The sequence below is a fragment of the Vanessa cardui genome, chromosome 3 (assembly GCF_905220365.1).
Source record: "Vanessa cardui chromosome 3, ilVanCard2.1, whole genome shotgun sequence".
Classification (NCBI taxonomy): domain Eukaryota; kingdom Metazoa; phylum Arthropoda; class Insecta; order Lepidoptera; family Nymphalidae; genus Vanessa; species Vanessa cardui.
The window spans coordinates 15,200,847-15,220,592 of NC_061125.1; the positions used below are offsets into that span (position 1 = coordinate 15,200,847).

Genomic DNA, 19,746 nt, shown 5'->3' on the forward strand with positions numbered 1-19,746 from the left:
TAGCCATCACGGGGAAGCTGAATGATACCTAGGATCCGATCTACATCTATATTCAATGTTATCACAATTGGTTCAGTAATTTGATAACAGAGTTATTTATAGTAAATAAATTATTTATGTATTATTTTAGATGAATACATGCAATAGTTATAATATTTGCGTTGCCGCTGAATAAATCGTTTGTTGATTATGTTAATCGCACATACAGACGATTGAATCGTTTAATCGTTAATTACATTTAACGCCAAATTAGACACAATTTCAATACAATGGTCAGAGATGAACTATATTATGATTATCCATATATGTGTGTGTTTGCATATTTTAAACAAGCAGTCATCCCCTATTCCAAGATTAAACAGCTTCGACTATAATATAGAAACCCGAATTAAAGTAAAAGTAAAGTAAAGTAACAGCCTGTAAATTTCTTACTGCTGGGCTAATGGCCTCCTCTCCCATTAAGGAGAGGGCTTGGAACATATTCCACCACGCCGCTCCAATGCGGCTTGGTGGAATGCATATGTGGCAGAGTTTCAATGAAATTAGTCACATGCAGGTTTCCTCACGATGTTTTCCTTCACCGCCGAGCACGAGATTAATTATAAACACAAATTAAGCACGTATATATAGTGGTGCTTGCCTGGGTTTGAACCCGAAATGATCGGTGAAATATGCACGCTTTCTAACCACTGGGCCATCTCGGCTCATCCCGAAATACGATTTCCATAAATCTAACTTAAAAAAACTTGAGCCTCATGTGACATTTAAAATAATATAAAGTAACTTCCTACGTAGGTATTTACCGGAAGAAAATACAAAATGCCAACCTGTTTGACCCATCGTTGTATGCTGTGCGTTGTATGCCAGTTAGTCATAAAAAGTGTGTTAATACTCATTAAGGTTTTTGTAGTTAGTAAGGTAACATAAGTAACAGCTGGCTAGCTGTTCCGTTCAATAATTTCGGAAAAGTTATCAATTATCATTATTCTTTACTAGCGACTTACCCCGGCGTTACATGGTGTTATATAAATAATAACATATACTTTATATTACTGAAGAGTCAAGAAGTCTACCAGTCAATTTTTTTTAGAATTTCATTTACCAGAGAATAACTTTTACATACAGATAAACAAATTTTACCACCTTATAGTATTAGTATAGATAATGATTTTGACTGTACTGTTATATTTTATGTATTACTTTATAACTGAGAGTATCGCCTTCATAAATTTTGATCTTTTTAAAGTTTTATTGTTAGTCAATGCCTTCTCAGATTATCTGAAGTTAATTGTCAACATTTCACGAGTGAGATTCGAAGTGAATGACATCTTACAGAATCGTCTTAATAATGAAAACGAAATATATCTGAAACCTTATTTACCTACTGATCGACATACGATTTCTTTTTTTTATGGTATAGGTTGGCGAACGAGCATATGGGTCACCTGATGGTAAGTGGTCACCATCACCCATAGACGATGACGATGTAAGAAATATTAACTATTCCTTACATCGTCAATGTGCTACCAACCTTGGGAACTAAGATGTCATGTCACTTGTGCCTGTAGTTACACTGGCTCACTCACCCTTCAAACCGGAACACAACAATACTGAGTACTGTTTTTGGCGGTAGAATAACTGATGAGTGGGTGGTACCTACCCAGACGGGCTTCCACAAGGCCCTACCACCAAGAATAATAATCATGATAAAAAAAACATTCATTTTAATTAATATAATATAAATTTTATGTTATAAAACCAGTCCATTATCGAGGTTTAAGTAAGCAGATAGAATATAATTTAGTTACAGTGGAGTTAGTTTTAGATTTAATTGCCGACGTGCTGAGTAGGTTAGATATTTGCCTATCTAAATCGACTTGCTTCTCACTCGATAATGTTCGAAAGTGCTGACCTGGGAATTTCGAAGCTATCGAGTGCTATGTACTTAGTAGCAATTGGACCTAACTATGTATAAAAGATTTTAATCAAAATTTGAACAAACCTCATTGGTCGATAAGACTGTGCTGTGATGTTCAGCGTCGGTGAAAATATTACTTTTTTAACCTTACCGTTTCATAGATTCATATCATTTGTTAAAAATACATTGGAAAAGAATGCATATTATTCAACACAAGATTATACAGACAATATAAAGGCGTGTAATTAATCCTCGTTGACTTCCATGCAGGATATATAACATACATATATAATTGTATTTAACTAACATGACTGTATTTTTAAATGTTGAAAAAGAGTGACTACTGAGTTTATTGTTTTCTTCTCAGTAGAATCTACTTTCCGAACCGGTGGTAGCTTAACTTAATATAGTTGTTAAATGACAATTTATTAAAACAAAAGTGCTTGTAAAAGCCTACTTGAATAAAGTATATTTTAATTTTATTTTAAACGAATAGTTACTGTATATGCTATGGCAATAATCATTTAAAGGTGATAACTAATTGAACGTATTTAATTATTTTGGAGCTGAATGAAGTTCTGTCAGATGTAACCACTAATCCTAATCGGAGCAGCGTTGTGGAATAATCTCCAAAACAACTTCTTGATATACAACCTTTTTAATGTAAACTACGGGCATATCGATCAAACTTAGATTTCATGGTTAGTGACGCCAGAATATTGTGAAATGGTTTATGACTCTACTGATAATAAACTGTCGAACTAATTGTCGAAATACTATTCGTTGATTTATACATGGCATATATGTACATTTATTTATATTTGATTCATGAGTAATATAGAGTAAATAGTCTTAATGTCAGATAATATTAAAATTCGTTAAAATAAACTTTTAATCGTTAAGCATTATCACCGGTTGTAGATTCTAACTAGAATGACAAGTAATAAAGTCACAGTCGATAGTAGATAGTGATGTTTTAGAATTTTTATATAATTTGGTACATAGCAGCATGGTTTATTGCGTTGTAATACTATTTAAAATAAAAAAAACAAAGCATAATCGTTATCTATACGAAAAGCTTTCATCACAATATCGTGATAAACACTAACGTGACATTATCACGTCCTTTGTTCTTTACTATTTGATCCGAGTTTATTTGTGTGTGTGATTTCTTCTTATGCTATTCAAAGTACTTCCCGTGGACCGATTCCACTAAGATTCATACATATGACCATTTATTTATTAACAGACGTTGTCACTTAAAATATTTTCATTTAATTCGTGCTTACTTTTGTATTTGTATCGAGGATAATATTAATTTGAAAATGGAATAGTTTCACGCTTCAAACCTTTTTAGGGACACAGACATGTTTTATCGAAAAAGGAACGTCCTCCCTTCAAATAGGACGGAATGGTATAGTCACTCTTTATAATGACGGCTAAGTTAATATATCTAATTTATAGTCTGTATTTAAACTATAGTAGACTACAGACTACAGACAAAAAAGTAAATAGATTATGTTATGAATAAATGTAACATTTTGAAATTATGAAAATATTATTTTAACAGTGTTATAACTTTATATTAGACTGCTTAAAATTATTCTCTATTTAATGAAATATTTACTTTATTTATATTGAAATCTCAAAGGTTGGTTTTCATTTTATTTACATATACGGATTTTAGTGTTAAGTAAGAAGCGGATTTTGCATAATTTACTATTACAAAAATATTAGTCGCATATAAATTGCCGCGTAAGGTGTCGGGATGTATTCTTTTAGAGTTCTCAAGCTTTTTTTGTTCACGACTTAGTCACGTTTGAAGCAAAAACGTGACCTTGAAACAACTGGCTAATGATACACGCGATTTGTACATGGTCTTATTTTTGTACGAAAAATCATGTCAAAGCTAAATTTGATAATGTACCTACGCTCAGGTTTTTAAACCAAATGCACATGCAAATTGCGCAATATTATATTGGTGCAATGAAACAACAACAACAGCTTGCAAGTTTCCCACAACTGGGCTAAGACCTCTCTAAGACCAATGTTTGAATCTAAAGATTTTATATTTCCTTGATTGGAAAAATCTATACGAAGTATATGCCGTCGCACAGATAATACAAACAAAACACCCCAGTATCTAAGCGAATGTGTTTCATACAAATATTTGTAATAAGCGGGGATCGAATCTAGAACAGTTGTCGCTGAAGCCAGTGAATGCGTCGTCCATTGCGCCGATCGCCAAACCATAAAAAATTATACTCGTAGACTCGCTTTATGAAACAAAAGGCCTATGGAACGCGGTTTATATATAATCTTATATATTAATAGCGTAAGCCGATTTTTGTCCCAGCGATTGTGGGACGATCGCTACGCATAAAAAAATAACAATTAAAGTGACAGATATTTTGTCGTATTAACAAACATACTCGTCGTGCTATCGGCATATTTTATTCGTTTTTCATTTTGTATTCGCTTTATTTGCACCGAGATTGTTCAGTGGTTAGAACTACTATATATATGTGCTTAATTTGTGTTTATAATTCATCTTGTGTTCGACGGTGAAGGAAAACATCGTGAGGATACCTGCATGTGTCTAATTTCATCGAAATTCTGCCACATTACATTAGCGTGGTGGAATATATTCCAAACCTTTCCTTAATGGGAGAGGAGGCCTTAGCCCAGGAGTGGGAAATTTACAAGGCTGTTACTTTACTTACTATGTAATGTTGTCTCATACTTATTTATTTCTTTGATTTGGTAACAGCTCTACTTTATTATACACTAGTGGTTAATATACCTTTATTTATAATATAATATTATTCCATATTGTTTATGAGTCCTTTATTTTCCTTCCCAAGTTCCGATTTCAAGTTCACCGATATCGGAATCGCAATTTTTCCACGAATCCAATATATACAAGAATTCGAATATCGCGTCGTTTCAATGTCAAAATTGTTTGTTGTTTTTGTTCATCCTGTGTTTGCAATATGCTACAGTCCATGTGTAAGAAGTAACCTAATTTGCTTTTGGTTGTATTGTATCAAAAAAAACATTGATAATAAGGCGTGTGACTCAATACAAGATTATATATTAAAGATAAAAAACGTGAACTTAGTATTTGACTTCTAGCAAGGATTTGAAAAAAATAATTGTTGTTTACTGATATATTCTCGTTGAAGAGTAAATACTGAGTTTTTTTGTCGAATTTTTGTGGTAGAAATTATTTTATAATTATAAATTTAATTCATGACGAATCAAAGCTGTTTTTGAATAGTTCACTGGAGTAAGATATAAATACATATTTTGATTTTTGAGAATCCACCTTTAGTACCGATTAAGACATAACATTCGATAATATATATAAATAATAATTGTCTTGTTGATGTAGTGTATAGATATCATATCAGTCAGGACATCCTCATCATTATATAAATGCAAATAAATTACCTATAAGGTCTCATTTATCTGAGATAATTTAACCAACAACACAATTACGCGTCAGATGTGTAACTAATTTGCAGTGACGTCATAGTCTTCAATTTAGACGATTCTAGGTGTTTATTGCGATGACTAACAATCTAAATTACCGACTAACGCCCACGTGTGTGCAATCGGCTCTGTTTGACATATTAAAATACCTTTATCCGTTCTGCAAATCACCTTATACCAATTTACTGTAGAATTTATTTTTACTACCAGCAATGAGACTGAAAGAACCAATATAGTCCAGTGTGCCATACGTGATTCACAGTCAAATATTGCGGGATCAATTCCCAAGACGATATGTTAATTCTAAAGTTGGAATTTGATGACAAAGTTCCAAATGTTTGTCTTGGCAGAATATTTATGGGATGTTTTCTGATCGGAATAAACTTAAATTGTTATTCAAAAACCGCTCCAAAATTTAATGATAATAATAGTTCAGTTTAGCATACGCTATTATTATACGGATTCATTTAGAAGTTTAGTTATAATTAATACTAAACCCGTGGGCAGTGAATTTCAGAACTTTTAATGGGTAGTTTGAAAATTCTAGCGATTCCAGAGTGTACGCTCTGTTTAAATAATAATATAATTGGGTATAAAAAATATGGAATTTCTTTTGGATAACATTTTTAACTACGGCAATCGAATAGATAACTTTCATCGTAACGTTTGCGAAATCTGTAAAAATGTTTGAAGTAGGTACTATACAAATAGTTGAACAATGTCTTCTCCTCAATGTATGATGCTTGAATAAGGCACGATTTTGCAACGTTTTTAGTGCTGTAAATGGGAAAAAATCAATCACGCCACCAGCTACTACAAAATCGACATATGATTACATAATATGGTAGCTTTCTACTTTTCAAAGCGTGGGTGAAATATACAGGAGGGTGCTTTTCGATTTATCGATAGAGGGTGGCAAGAGGCTTCTCTTACTAATTGGAGTCTGACAGAATGTGAGGTATTTTGAATTATCATTCGGATCTACATGCGGCCCTATCCATTCACGTCGAGTTGCCTTTTATCTACCTACCTGTATTTCTGTTCAGATGTTTACAAATGTTATTACTTAAATGGCTTATACGAGTTTCATTTTGTTCCAGGATCGGTTTATACGCAGAACATCATCTAGTACGAATGAGAACAAAGTGCCCGAGTGCAAATTATAAAGAAACAATAACTTATTGGCCTGTAGATAAACCTAAATTACATTAACAATCACAGCCGATATTGCAACGAGCGCGCTTGCTGCCGCGCCGTTGTCATCGTCTCCGTATCCGTAGACAGTCGCGTCGCGCGCGGTTCCTTCTCCTGTCGCTGAAGCTGTCAGTGCTTGCCGGAGTCGCGCGACTCGGCCGGCACGCCCCGACACAGCCGTGGATAACCTCGGCCAGAGCCCCCTTCCGGTGAAGAGGCTGCACGAAGCGCTTCAGAGTGCGCAAGTGAAGCGCCAGCGGCTCTCCCCTCCGTATCCCGCACCCCCCGCGCCCCTTCACCCGATACACCAACTCGCCGTGCACCAACACATCAAAGTGCAGCAAAGCATAGTGCAACAGAGTATCGTGCAGCAACACCAATTGAACCTGGCCCATCAGTCGTTGCAAAACCTGCAAGCGCAAAGCTTACAAGCCGCTCAGCAAAGCCTTCAAGCGGCGCAGAGTCTGCAGGCTGCTCAGGGGCTGCAAGCGGCTCAGAGCCCAGCGGCTACGGGCGGCGCGGGCACGCAACAGGCGACAGGAGCGACACAAGGCGCGCTGGTGCCGCCGCAGCAACCGTCGCCGCGGGCCGCTTCTCCGCAACACAAGAGCATGGAGCTTGCACTGTGTCAGAGCATGGACTCCGTCAATACCGCCACCACTGAGGAAGAGGTAAGGTTTCATTATTCACTTTAACGTAAACATTTTCATAATTATGAAACTATTAGCTCCACGCTCTGCCTTTGTGATATTGATATCATTATCCGCTACACGGGAAATTCATTTCAATATTCGAAATAATCTTACAAGATAAATCATGCCTTTAGGTACTTTGTATTACAATATGGGATAAAATAGTAGCTTTAAGAATTTATATAAAATTTTCCGAAGAAAAGTAGTCATACTGTGGTAGAAATAAAGGTTATATTTCTTTGAACAACATAAAACAGTTTCGCACATACTTCGTTAACTAGACTATTGCACTTTGTTTCGCGTACAACTGAATCTATCTCTTAAGCGATTTGTCATCGAACAATCGTAAAATAATACTAAAAGCGATAGCAGCGACAAAAGGAAAATGCGCGGTTATACAATAAGTATTCGCTAACACAATAAAAGGACATTTTCCTCACAACTATTCCAGCTGAAACGAAAGAATCTATATAGCTCGCAGCTATTGTTATAAATCGTACCTTGCCTCTAGCAAGTGTGTACTCGTCTTTATTTGTGTAAAGATCAATTTTAATGTTTTTATTACTTATGATAATTAAAGCGTTGATACTTCAATGGTTACGGGCCGCGAAGAAAATAAAAATATAAAAGTCTTACACTTTTTTTTAAAATACAAAATACTTTTCCTTACTTATGACATTATTATCTGATATAATTAGGAATTAAAAGATTAAGGAATCTCTATTTAAATTATTTAACTCTATATTAACAATTAATTTTCCTTACCTATAAAACATTTAAATAAGCATGAAATTCGATAATGTAATTTATGAATTAAAGGTTTTTATAAGTAATTATTGATATACAAAACCGTTTCGATTAAAAAGAGATAATGTTATTTAACTTTAGTAAAGGAAAATGTGGTCAATTTCACATTATAACATCTTTATCGATATGTCAAAGCCAGCCTTAGGGAGTCCGCTACGTTGCAGAGACGTGTCAATTCTATCCGAGGGTAAATGTGATGTCCATGATATACAACTATGTAATACAGTTTCACGATATTATATGTTTATGCGAATTGGAAACGAAATGTTTGATGTAAATAATATATGTATTGCATGGGATATCTTTATGTTTTATTATTATAAGATATAACATATAATTGAGATAAGAATTTAACGAAGATCATAATAATTAAAAGTAAACTCTAAAACTCTGCCTAGACGGGGCTGCAATAAATAGGTATTTGCTATATATTGGGTGTTTTTAGTTATATTCACGTAAGTGACGTTTCAAATTAATTAATATTATATGCTCGCATGTATAAAAAATTAAATTTGTCACCGTAAGAGATCTATAGAAAAATAGATAGGCATTTAAATATTAAAAATCTGAATGTTTATATCACGTTATCTTTTAAAGATTCAACTAACAATTATTTTAAAGTATTTGAGTGAAATAGAAATCGCATCTGTAGTGAAGTTAAGAGGAAAAGCGATGGAAGCCTTAAAGAAATAGCGATAAATTCCTCAACGTAAACCGCTCGCAGGCGAGAAGTGGGCATCGGTTGTGTTAGCGAGACAAATAGAGTGGATGTCGTTTGCCTCGTCTCGGCCCTCGTGCGGGGAGCTTTATAAATTGATTGCTTTCCACTGTGTTGTTTTAGCCTTTGATATAAAAATCTCCGAATAAATGACCCGAGTGCAACGATTTTATGATACAATATTTTCGTTTTAAATTATTATTATTTATTTATTTATTGTAAAAAGTTACACCATCGACTTATCACTAAACACTTAAAACAAAATATATATTTAATATGGGTAACATTCGAGGTGATACATCTTTATAGGTGTAAACAACATTGAGATTTCGTTCTATTTTTAAATCGATTTCGAATTTTATTGATCGATTTTGAAAGCGAGATATTTACTTTTGGTTTATTAATGTAAATTAAATGAAATGTAATTTATGAAAGAACACTCTTTTATATACAATATATAACAACAACAGCCTGTAAATTTCCCACTGCTGGGCTAAGGTCTCATCTCTCTTTTAGGAGAAGGTTTTGGAACATATTATATATACCACGCTGTTCCAGTGCGGATTGGTGGAGCACACTGTGGCAGAATTTCCTTACTATTTGGATATTCAGTGGTGCTTGTCTGGGTTTGAACCCGCAATCATCAGTCAAGATGCACGCGTTCTAACCACTGGGCCATCTCGATTCATATATATAATATTATGAGTGTAAAATGTATGACATGCAGTTATTATTACATAAACTAGTCCAGTGTACATTACAACATTTCTCGTTCACTAAACCTCTTACGCGGTATATTGCGACACCATATCACGTGTGTACAGCGATACTTTAAAATTATATCACTACTGGTTGCCGCCCGTGGCTTCGCTCGCGTTATAAGTCGTTGTTTGTTATGTGGCAGGGAAAAAAGTATCCTATGTCCTTGTTTGGAGTTCATGTGAGCCTCATACCAAATTTCATCGAATTCGGTTCATTATTTTGGTAGTGAAAGAACGACAGACAGACACACAGAGGTACTTACACGTTTATAATATTAGATATAGATTTAACTGTTCATAAAACATGTTACGATGTTTTGGCTTGCAATTAAATGTTAAACATGATGTGTTATAACCGAATAGGCAACATTCGGACCGCAAACAATGTTAGGCATAAAATTCTAATTAACTCGATATTAATTGCGTTACATTGTCCGTTAGCGTGTTTTGGAAGTTTATGTATCTTGCTTTGATGTGAATTCATGCACTAAGCGAAGGGAAGGATTACGGGCGAGACCCTTTGCTAACATAGCGTTGGTGCAATCATCCAGGCGGCTGCCTACATCGTACTAACTTGAGCCACTCGGGAATAATCCTTTATTCATATTAGCTTGTATTAACCTTGTTTGGAACAAGCTTTGTTCCAAGTTTAAACGTAACTTGTGCAAATGTTTTAATGTTTATCATTAATCATTACATTTTTAACTTTGTTGTTTCGTAAATTCAAATCGTTTGTATAAAAGGCATATTATTTGATACAAGATTATATAGAAGATAAAATTAAAAAGCGTGGAGTTAATAACCATTGACTTCCAGGCAGGATATATTACATACATCTATAATTGTATTTAACTAACATGAATGTATTTTTTTAATTTTAAAAGAGAGAGTAACTACTGAGTTTCTTGCCGGTTCTTCTCGGTAGAATCTACTTTCTGAACCAGTGGTAGCTTCACTCGATTGTTAAATGACGATTCAAAAGTGCTTGTAAAAGCCTACTTGAATAAAGTTTATTTTGATTTGATTTGATTTGACTATACCGAATTTCTAAACGATTTTTTTTCTACTCTTAGGCAGTCATTACAAAGTATTATAAATAGATACGTATTTAAAACTTGCGTTAAGTGCCTACTTGGATTTAATAACGCGTTTTATCAATTATATTGGTCGTAATGAGAACAGAGTAAAATTACGGCTGAGTCGATTGTTGAATTGACTCAAAAATTGCAAGGTTCGGCCAACATTTGCACCAATAGGTCAAGTTAAACGAAAGCTTGCAAAACGGCAATCGAAGGCAATTAATATTGTAATCTTGATATTTCGTTTGCGAATCTACCTGTAAAACGAAAACAGTGATATCAATAAAAGTAATAGGATTAACGAAAGTCGCGGATATTATTCCTGTCGAGATTTGATACGTATAAAAATATGCAGATATATTTTTATGTTTCGTTTTCGAATTTTGTCCATGGAGTCGCAATGATAAATATATTTATGCTGTCAAAAAACTAATTAACCCCACATGTTACACATCTATTTCATCTTACACATTAGTGAACTTTAATAACAAAATATATTTCTTTTTTTTATTAATAGCAAAAGTTCGACAGATTTATTAGTTTTTATATACAAACTATTTCAAATAAACAAATATTTTATATCTTAATTAGGTTTTGAAACAACTTAACCATTTCCTTTGTGCCCTTTCTCATATCTATATTAATATTATAAAGGCGAAAATAGCTCTGCCTGTCTGTCTGTTCGTTGCGCTCGTAGGGACAAACCATTGAACCGAATTTGATGAAATGTAGAACCTAAAACTTCAAGGACTTTGGATACTTTTTGTTACGCGTGGTCGAAGCCGCGGGCGAGATCTAATCATTTATATAAGTATACCTACATGCTTCTCTTCATTCCTAGAAATGTGGTGGAAAGTATATTATTTATCGCTTATCATGGTTTGAGGGAAAGTATGAGCCGCGTTTATCAATTATATAGAGTGAATGCAGTAGTCGTGTATAATTTATGTTTAGACGTAGCAACTTTCCAACTGCTTGCACTTGAATTATGTCGAAAGACCACAACTAGAGTGGAATTTTATCGTTATTAGGCAATAATTTATTATATTAAAACGATGTTGTATCCGTGTTTACGTAAAATTGAACAACCGTAATGATTGCAAACTGGCTTAATGTTCGATTTTTATTTGTTTATCTTTACTTACGCTGTTGAAAAAATATGTGGATTTTAAGGAAAAATTGTGCTTTCAAACCGAGCTTTGCATGTAGTTATTTCTGTTGGAGGAAAACCTCTTCCCCTTTCCCCAATAGTGGAACGTTTACATGCTGTATACTTTATGCTTTATCTCGTTTGGAATGATTTTGATTTTTAAGCTAATATCATTTTTGTAGACTTTTATGGTTTTTATATCACATAATTTTATATATAAAGATAGATAAACTACCAGAAAAACAGTTCCTATTGTTATAAAATATATTCTTATATAGACACAGTTCTGTTAACAATGTATACAAAAAATGGCCGTGAAATAAAATCAATTTAAAAATTTCAACATCATTATACGCCCGCATGTAAGAAACAAGCGAGCATTAAGATTTGATCACGCTTTACCAAAATTGGTCTGTATGTAGTTTTTTATCATCTAAACGTATCTAAATCTTCGTCAGCGAGAAACAACGTCGAAATTTAGCGTGTGTGAACAATTGTGGGAGCTAAAATAATATTTCGAAACCTCCAATGTAAATTATGTTTTGGTCTAGACAAAACAATTTGTAAGTTCGGATTGAATAACTAAACAGCTACTCGCTTTGTATTTATATATTACTTTCATCAAAATTCAGCGTTTTGTATACCCAGAAAATACAAATGGCCCGAATGAAATATGTACATACATATTGTATGATTTTTAAGTGAATATTCTAGATCTTATGTGTTTGGTTTTTGTATAAATATTTTTTGTTACAGATCGCTCATTGATCGAAATTCGATATTCATTCATTGCTAGCTAAAAGTTTAATCATTTGATTCGAGAGATAGAATTATGAGGCTGAACTGGACGATGCTTTGTCATTGTTACAATAAAAAAACTCAAATGTCATTTAGTGTCATTGATTAAACTTTGACATTGACGTGTGTTGACATTGTCAGTATGAACTTTACATGTTTCATTCGCACGTGACATTTAATAATCTGTGCCATTTTGACACAAATAAAACCCTCCAAAAATATATGTATGTGACTTTCGCTTGGTAGTGCACGTAATTAATTTAATGCATTCATAGTGCACGTTATATAAAAAATATTAGCTTTCTGCACTCCTTTTCCGTATAAAATTATATCTGTGCCAGATTTCATACTCCTCCGGCCGCGTAATTTTCACAAAAATGGGGTACAAAGTTATCTCTTGACGTATTTAATATATTTATGGAATTTCTTGCCTAGTTTTAAATGAGGATATAAACAGAGTTATACTCGCTTGTGTAGGTGTTAATTTATGACAAAAAATAGGCGAGATGTAATCGTAAAACTATTTTCGATTAAATTTAATTTGAGCAATCGATGTGACATTTCATATTACTTCACAGATAAGTGTTAACACAGGTTTGCTCTGTTTCCTTTTATTTTTAGCACGACAACACCTAATCATTTTAATGTGCCCAACCCAGTAGGTCTTCCCTTCCTGGTAGGTCGGGTTTCCCGTCCGTCTGGGTGGATACAACCCACTCATTACATATTCCGTCAAACAACTATTTAGTTATTTTGTGTCCCTGTTTGGCCAAGGCCAAGGCCCAGTGTAACCATAGGCGCAAGTGACGTAACATCTTGGTTTCCAAGGTTGGCGCATTGGTGATATGGCGCATTGGTGATTATGTCTATGGGTGGTAGTGACCACTTACCATCAGTTTGTCAAGTCGCTAGTCTGCCGATCTATCTAATAAAAAACTAATAAAGTTAAGTGAGTCGGTTTGCTTTTTAAAATACCTATTTAATGCAATAATTAAAACTGTCATTACAGAGCCTTGAATGACCTATTTATGAACTCGCTCCATAACAAGGATATACCCGATTCATATTATGTACAACATTGTAGCGGTAAAATATTGTAGTAAAGTAGATAATAACCGGTCCAACGTGAAAGGCAGGGGTGCGTGCCGACTGCCGAGACGGGCGCGGTCCGGCGCCGGCGGGTCTGGCGCCGACCGACTCCAACATGCCGTCTGTGACGTCGCTTAATGTTTTCGCATTAATTTTTCGACTTGTATATAGATTTGTACGATTTTTTTAATGTATTAACGTTTTTCATATCGATAGATCGTTGTCTACTGTCCAGCTCTACTTGAGAACTACAAAGTAGTATTAATAAGTACGATTTAAAGAAATTAAGCTTTGATTATCAGACAGGATATATAATGTTTTAATTGTATTTCATTCATTTACTTTATAATTGAAACAGTTACTCTAATCCGGTGATAACTTGACATTTAAGTCAACTCTGCTCGCATGAGACTATTTGAACATAGAATATTTTGATCTATGGGAGACGAATCGGGAAGAAACTCAGTAGTTAGTTACAGTTTTTCATCGTTTAAAAATACAAAGTCATGCTACAACTATCAACTATGTACATACGTATCGCATTTCCGCTTACGACTTTTTGGTAGTGTTTTAGTACCCTATACAGTAAAAGCGTAACAAACTAATTCCCTTTCGCATTTATAATATTGCTTAAGACGAATATAAGATCAATAAATTACATTTCAATTTTCTTCGACAAAGTTCCTTAAAATATTATATAAAATAACTTGGATGTTTGAAAATAAATTTTCAATGTCGAATTTAATTTCAATGATTCTGACGCATCATAAGTTATTTTTTACTGTTTAGAAGTAAATGTGATGTTTCTATATTGAAGAAATGAGTCCAAAATTGAGTTTTAGCTTAATTTTTTGGATTGGAAATTAAACCATTACATATAATGACTCGAAATAAAATATAACTTCTTATACGAACCAACTTTTTACTTACTTACAACTTAGGGGGTAAGTTTTCTCCCTTTTGCTGTTGTTGGCTACGTGTTAACACGCACGATAAGTCTTGTTTCATGCGTTTTGTTCAATATTTTTCATGTAATATCTCATTTGTAGTATTAGTCTACATTATACAGCTTAGATATCCATGTCAAATCAATATAATTAGTTGGGTTTTTTACAAACTTTCCATGACTACTGGGATATAATTCTCATCTCAAAAAACATACCACACATATGACCATGTGTAAACTGTTATAATATGAAAGTTGCTGTTATATTACGAAATTTGATTTTGTTTTTTTTTTTGTAAAAAACCGATAAAAAAATAATAATATTTGTAAAGTTTTCATTTAGATAAGGAAGGTATCCAAACAATTATGTAACTTAAATATCGAAAAAGAACAGCTATTGAATTTGTTGCCGGTTCTTTTTGGAAGAATCTATCTATCAATCCGTATCATATACCGAAAAGTGTCTGTTAGGGTTATTTAAATGGCAGTTTTTTCTGGCATTGGCAGTTGAGCATACAATGTGAGGTTATAAAATACTATAAATTGTGACAACTAAAGCGTTTCCGTTTCCATATTATCCCTGAGTGTTATTTAGATGTCAACCGATTAACCCTCGGGGATCGTTCGATCGATCGGGCGACTGGTCACGGGAATCGGGTAACGGCCCGCGCAGACAGCACCTGTAAGGCTTCCTGAAACCTATAACGACTTTTGTTTTAGTTTGTTCACAGTTTGCGATACTTTTTGCAATCGTTTCACTTATTTAACCCTTCGTTATCGCGGCGAGTGAGGTCTCTAAAATTGTTCACTTTTATTGTATATATTGGCTATTTTAATATTCGAATATTTGATCAAACATTGGCCATGTGATCAAGAGTTGTAATTTGTAGTTGCGAAAAGTAATATGTGTAATATGTTTCCTGCGAGTTTTCCAATCTATCCAAATTGATTAAGAAGAGATTTATCGCACAAGAAAGACCTCAGCTTAACCCGTACAAATGCAATTCAATGAATCTGACTTATTCTTTTGTTTTATACAAAATGGCGGCGAAATAAATGTTTCGTGCGAAATTAAACAATGATGTGATATACAAAACTTTTTAATGGTTTATTATAACTATATACAAATATACTTATAGTAACATATTAATATAATTTTATGTTGAGTATGAACTTAAATATCTGACTTAATTTTCACAAAACCGAATCATTGAAAAAATAAAAAAAATCATTAAAATTTAGTTATTTGAAGAAAAGCAATGTGTATTTTATAAGTAGGTCTATTAATTCTACCGTCAAATAAGAATACTCGTTATTGTTGTGTTCCGTTTTGAAGGGTAACGAGTCCGTGAACTGCATGCACATAACATCTTAGTTCCCAAGGTTTTTGGTGCATTTTCGATGTAATGGTGAATTATGCCATGTGCTCATTATATTTACTTGGGTGATTTATCAGTCTGTTTATTTGTTATATACAAACTGTAAGTAAGCAAGTGTGTGATGAGCGATGTTATGGATTTGTTATATTATCGATAACTATTTCAATTGATTAAAAGTCTTAAATTTGATTCAAAAGTTCCGACGTTGACTAGTCTCAAGTAAGAGTAACTCGTCAATATTGAATTAAGAAATTTAAACTTCAATTAAAATTGTTTAATGAAATTCTCAACGACGACGATTAAAATCTGAAAACATGTTAACTCGAGAGCTTCACAGAGATCGACGAGAGAATTATTACCTCACTCGAACTCGATTGAAGATATTCCTCGAACGAATTTTAGAGAAGAATTCTCGAAGAGCGGAATATAGACACCTCGACCGTTCCAACAGTTTGTCCATCTAATTTGTTCGACGGCGCTCGACTGTAAAAACAAATAGCCCGTCGCGCGTTTCCGCCTTCCGAACAAAAGAGGCAGATATATTTTGATAAAACGTTGGAAAAACGACGTTGTTTCTTTACGATAAAATTATGATACGCGGATATGTTTTGTTATTAATTGACATTGATATTTTTATATCGTTTGTTTTTTTATGCTATTGGTTGGTGGACGGTCACCTGATGGTAAGTGGTCACCACCGACCATAGACAAAGGCGCTGTAAGAAACATTTACCATTCCTTTCATCGCCAATGCGCCACCAACCGAAGTTACACTGGCTCACTCACCCTTCAAATCGGAACACAACAATACCAAGTGTTTGGCGGTAGTATATTCGGGTGGTACCTACCCAGACAGGCTCCCTCAAAGCCCTACCACCAAGTAAATGTTTTGGAATCATTAACAGTCAAGGCGTATTAGTCAACACACGATTGTAAGATAATATTTAATTAATGGTTAACGTAGCGTTGGAATTTGTTGATTTTCGGTTAGTATGTGAATGTAAATTTAATTGTTGTTAATTAACAAATACGCACACACACATTAAAAAAAAGTAAATGAATTTCCTGCCGGTTGTTCTAGATAGAAACTTGTTACGGCCTCATTATTTTAATCACTCAACTGTACATCACTTTATTTTTCACCAATACACTTAACTTTTCGACGTTAGTTTAATTATAATTAAAAACATTTACTACGTCTATAATTAAATATTAGCACATAGTTCGTGTTTCCCCAAACGGACGGCTTGATGTCCGACTTTGAAACGAATCAAAATAAAAACCATATTATTCAAAATAAATATTTTACTCTAAATGGAAAGAATCAATTGAGAGACTACAATAAGTATCAAAATCGGTAACAATCTATATTATCTATATTAGCTTTACCCATAATATAATTTTGTAAAAGGATAATAAAGTATGGGGCTAATTGATTAAAGTATTTTTCGTTTCTGCGAATTAGTTTAGAATTTCGTAAACAATAATTGGTTAAGTTTACCTTTTGTCTCGTTCGAATTTTATTTGTCTGCTCGTGTATAGTACGACACAACTTACATGTAGCATCCGAAGTAAGTAAGCTATCCCAAGTTATCATTATTCATTTCCCATGAGAATATGATCTTTAAACAAACGTAATAACTTGTAATATCATATGACCTAATAATATATTCGTCAATTTGACACGTCGATTTACATGCACTTTCTTTCTCGGGTTGAACTGATGGAATCTATAGCGACGAATAGCGTCGAATGGCGCGATAGGGAGCTATTTCAATTGGTTGTGTGAATCGGCAGTAATAGGTTTTATCGAATTTGCGGATGCTACATCTAAGCTGTGTCGTAGTATACAGGTCTCTTTGTAATTATCAATCCGGCTTCGTCTAATATTTCTCGCTTAGGGTTACTCGTGGGGAAGTTTTAATTGAATTTGTTTGTCGATTTTGGCTTTTTGACGGGACCGTGCTGCGGCTAGGAAATAATTTTTAGGTAACGCTCTACCGAGTTCCGTTCATGAACCTGTCGTACGGTTTATCATAACAATTACGTTACTTTGAAAATTTAAACTCCAACTTTTCTGTTGCTTAAATATATCGAAATAATAAAGGTTTTCAATTAAAAGTTTTTGCAAACATGTGTGTAGTATCAACATTATTTATTACTATATTGATATAGGGTAAGTGAGCCAGTGTAACTACAGGCACAAGGGATATAGCGTCTTAGTTCCCAAGGTTGGTGGCACATTGATGATTTAAAGAATAGTTAATATTTCTTACAGCGTCATTGTCTATGGGTGATGGTGACCACTTACCATCAGGTGGCCAATATGCTCGTCCGCCAACCTATACCATAAAAAATATATACCAAGTATACTTATAAAAACATAGTCTTATGAATCGTGTTGTTACCGGTTTGAATTTATTTTTGTTATTTTAGAATTTAAAAAATGTTAAAGATTTAATTTATTATTAATTAAAACTCTTCAAAGTTTGTTATCTATACTGTATGAAAACCGATCACTTATATTTAATTTAAAAAAGGCGTAATGCCTTATTGCACAAAGACTTTTTTAAATTAATATTATGTTACATAAATAATTTATTTTCCTATATAACGAAAAACCATAATTATGCCCATAAACAACCCCAAGTCAAAGATCCATCATTAAAATTATTCATGTTAATGGAGTCGTGCTTCGCTGCCATTATCGGCCCCCTTCTGGTCTGCTGTCAGCGCGACCGCGAATACAGCCTCTTTAACCTGGCTCATACGATTTAATGCTTCTATTAAATACCAACCAAGTGCAACTTGTAAGTCTAGCCGGTTTTTTTACATAATTATACTATCTATTTAAGTTTTTTTTTACGGTTTTTCAATATTCGAATAGCTTCTTGATTTAAATAATTTAATAGGTATGTAACTTTGGTCTCAATTTGACATATTTGATACAATAAGTTTATAGTACGACACAACTTAGATGTAGCATCGGCAAAATTCGTAAAACCGATCACATCCGAATTAAGTACGCTATCCCAAATTATCAATATTTATTTCTCATGCTAATATGATCTTCGTACAAACGTAATAACTTGTAATATCATATGACCGACTATATTCGTCAATTTGACACGTTGATGTACATGTACTTGCTTTCTCTGACGCCTGAATCTATAGCGACGAATAGCGTTGAATGGCGCGATAGGGAGCTGTTTCTATTGTGTAAATCGGCAGTAATCGGTTTTATTTTCATGCCATTGCATTTTCCGATGCTACATCTAATTTGTGTCGTACTATACGCCTTTCATTTACCTAATTAAAAATTATACTATCGGAAATTACCGTCTTGAATTAAGGAAAGGAGAGATGGCCCACTAGTTAGAATGCGTGCATCTTAACCGTGCTTGAAAGTGCTTAATTTGTGTTTAAAATTCATGTCGTGATCAGCGTTGAAGGAAAACAACCTGAGAGAATGAAATGTACGTGTCTAATTTCATAGAAATTCTGCCACATGTGTATTCTACCAACCTGCGTTGGAACAGCGTGGTGGAATATATTCCAAACCTTCTCAAAAAAGAGAGCAGGTCTTAGCCCAACTGTGGAAAATGTCGTTGTTGAATTTAATAAATAAAAATATGTATAAAGTTTTGTATGTTGTAGAGTATTTAAATTCAGTAAAAGGTCTCCAAATTAATAATTGTTGTGGTCAGGTTTGCTCGCTCA

General features: G+C 33.8%; 1 protein-coding gene across 4 annotated transcripts in view; it reads left to right on the forward strand.

Moving 5' to 3' along the window:
- LOC124543296 (protein couch potato) overlaps positions 1–19,746 on the forward strand; it is a 208,393-nt gene that overhangs the window by 7,864 nt on the left and 180,783 nt on the right. For all 4 annotated transcript variants that reach the window (XM_047121478.1, XM_047121486.1, XM_047121468.1 and 1 more), the window contains exon 2: positions 6,514–7,278. In XM_047121478.1, coding sequence (XP_046977434.1) covers positions 7,219–7,278 — 60 coding nt within the window. In that variant the 5' untranslated portion in view covers positions 6,514–7,218. The remainder of the gene's footprint in view (positions 1–6,513; positions 7,279–19,746) is intronic.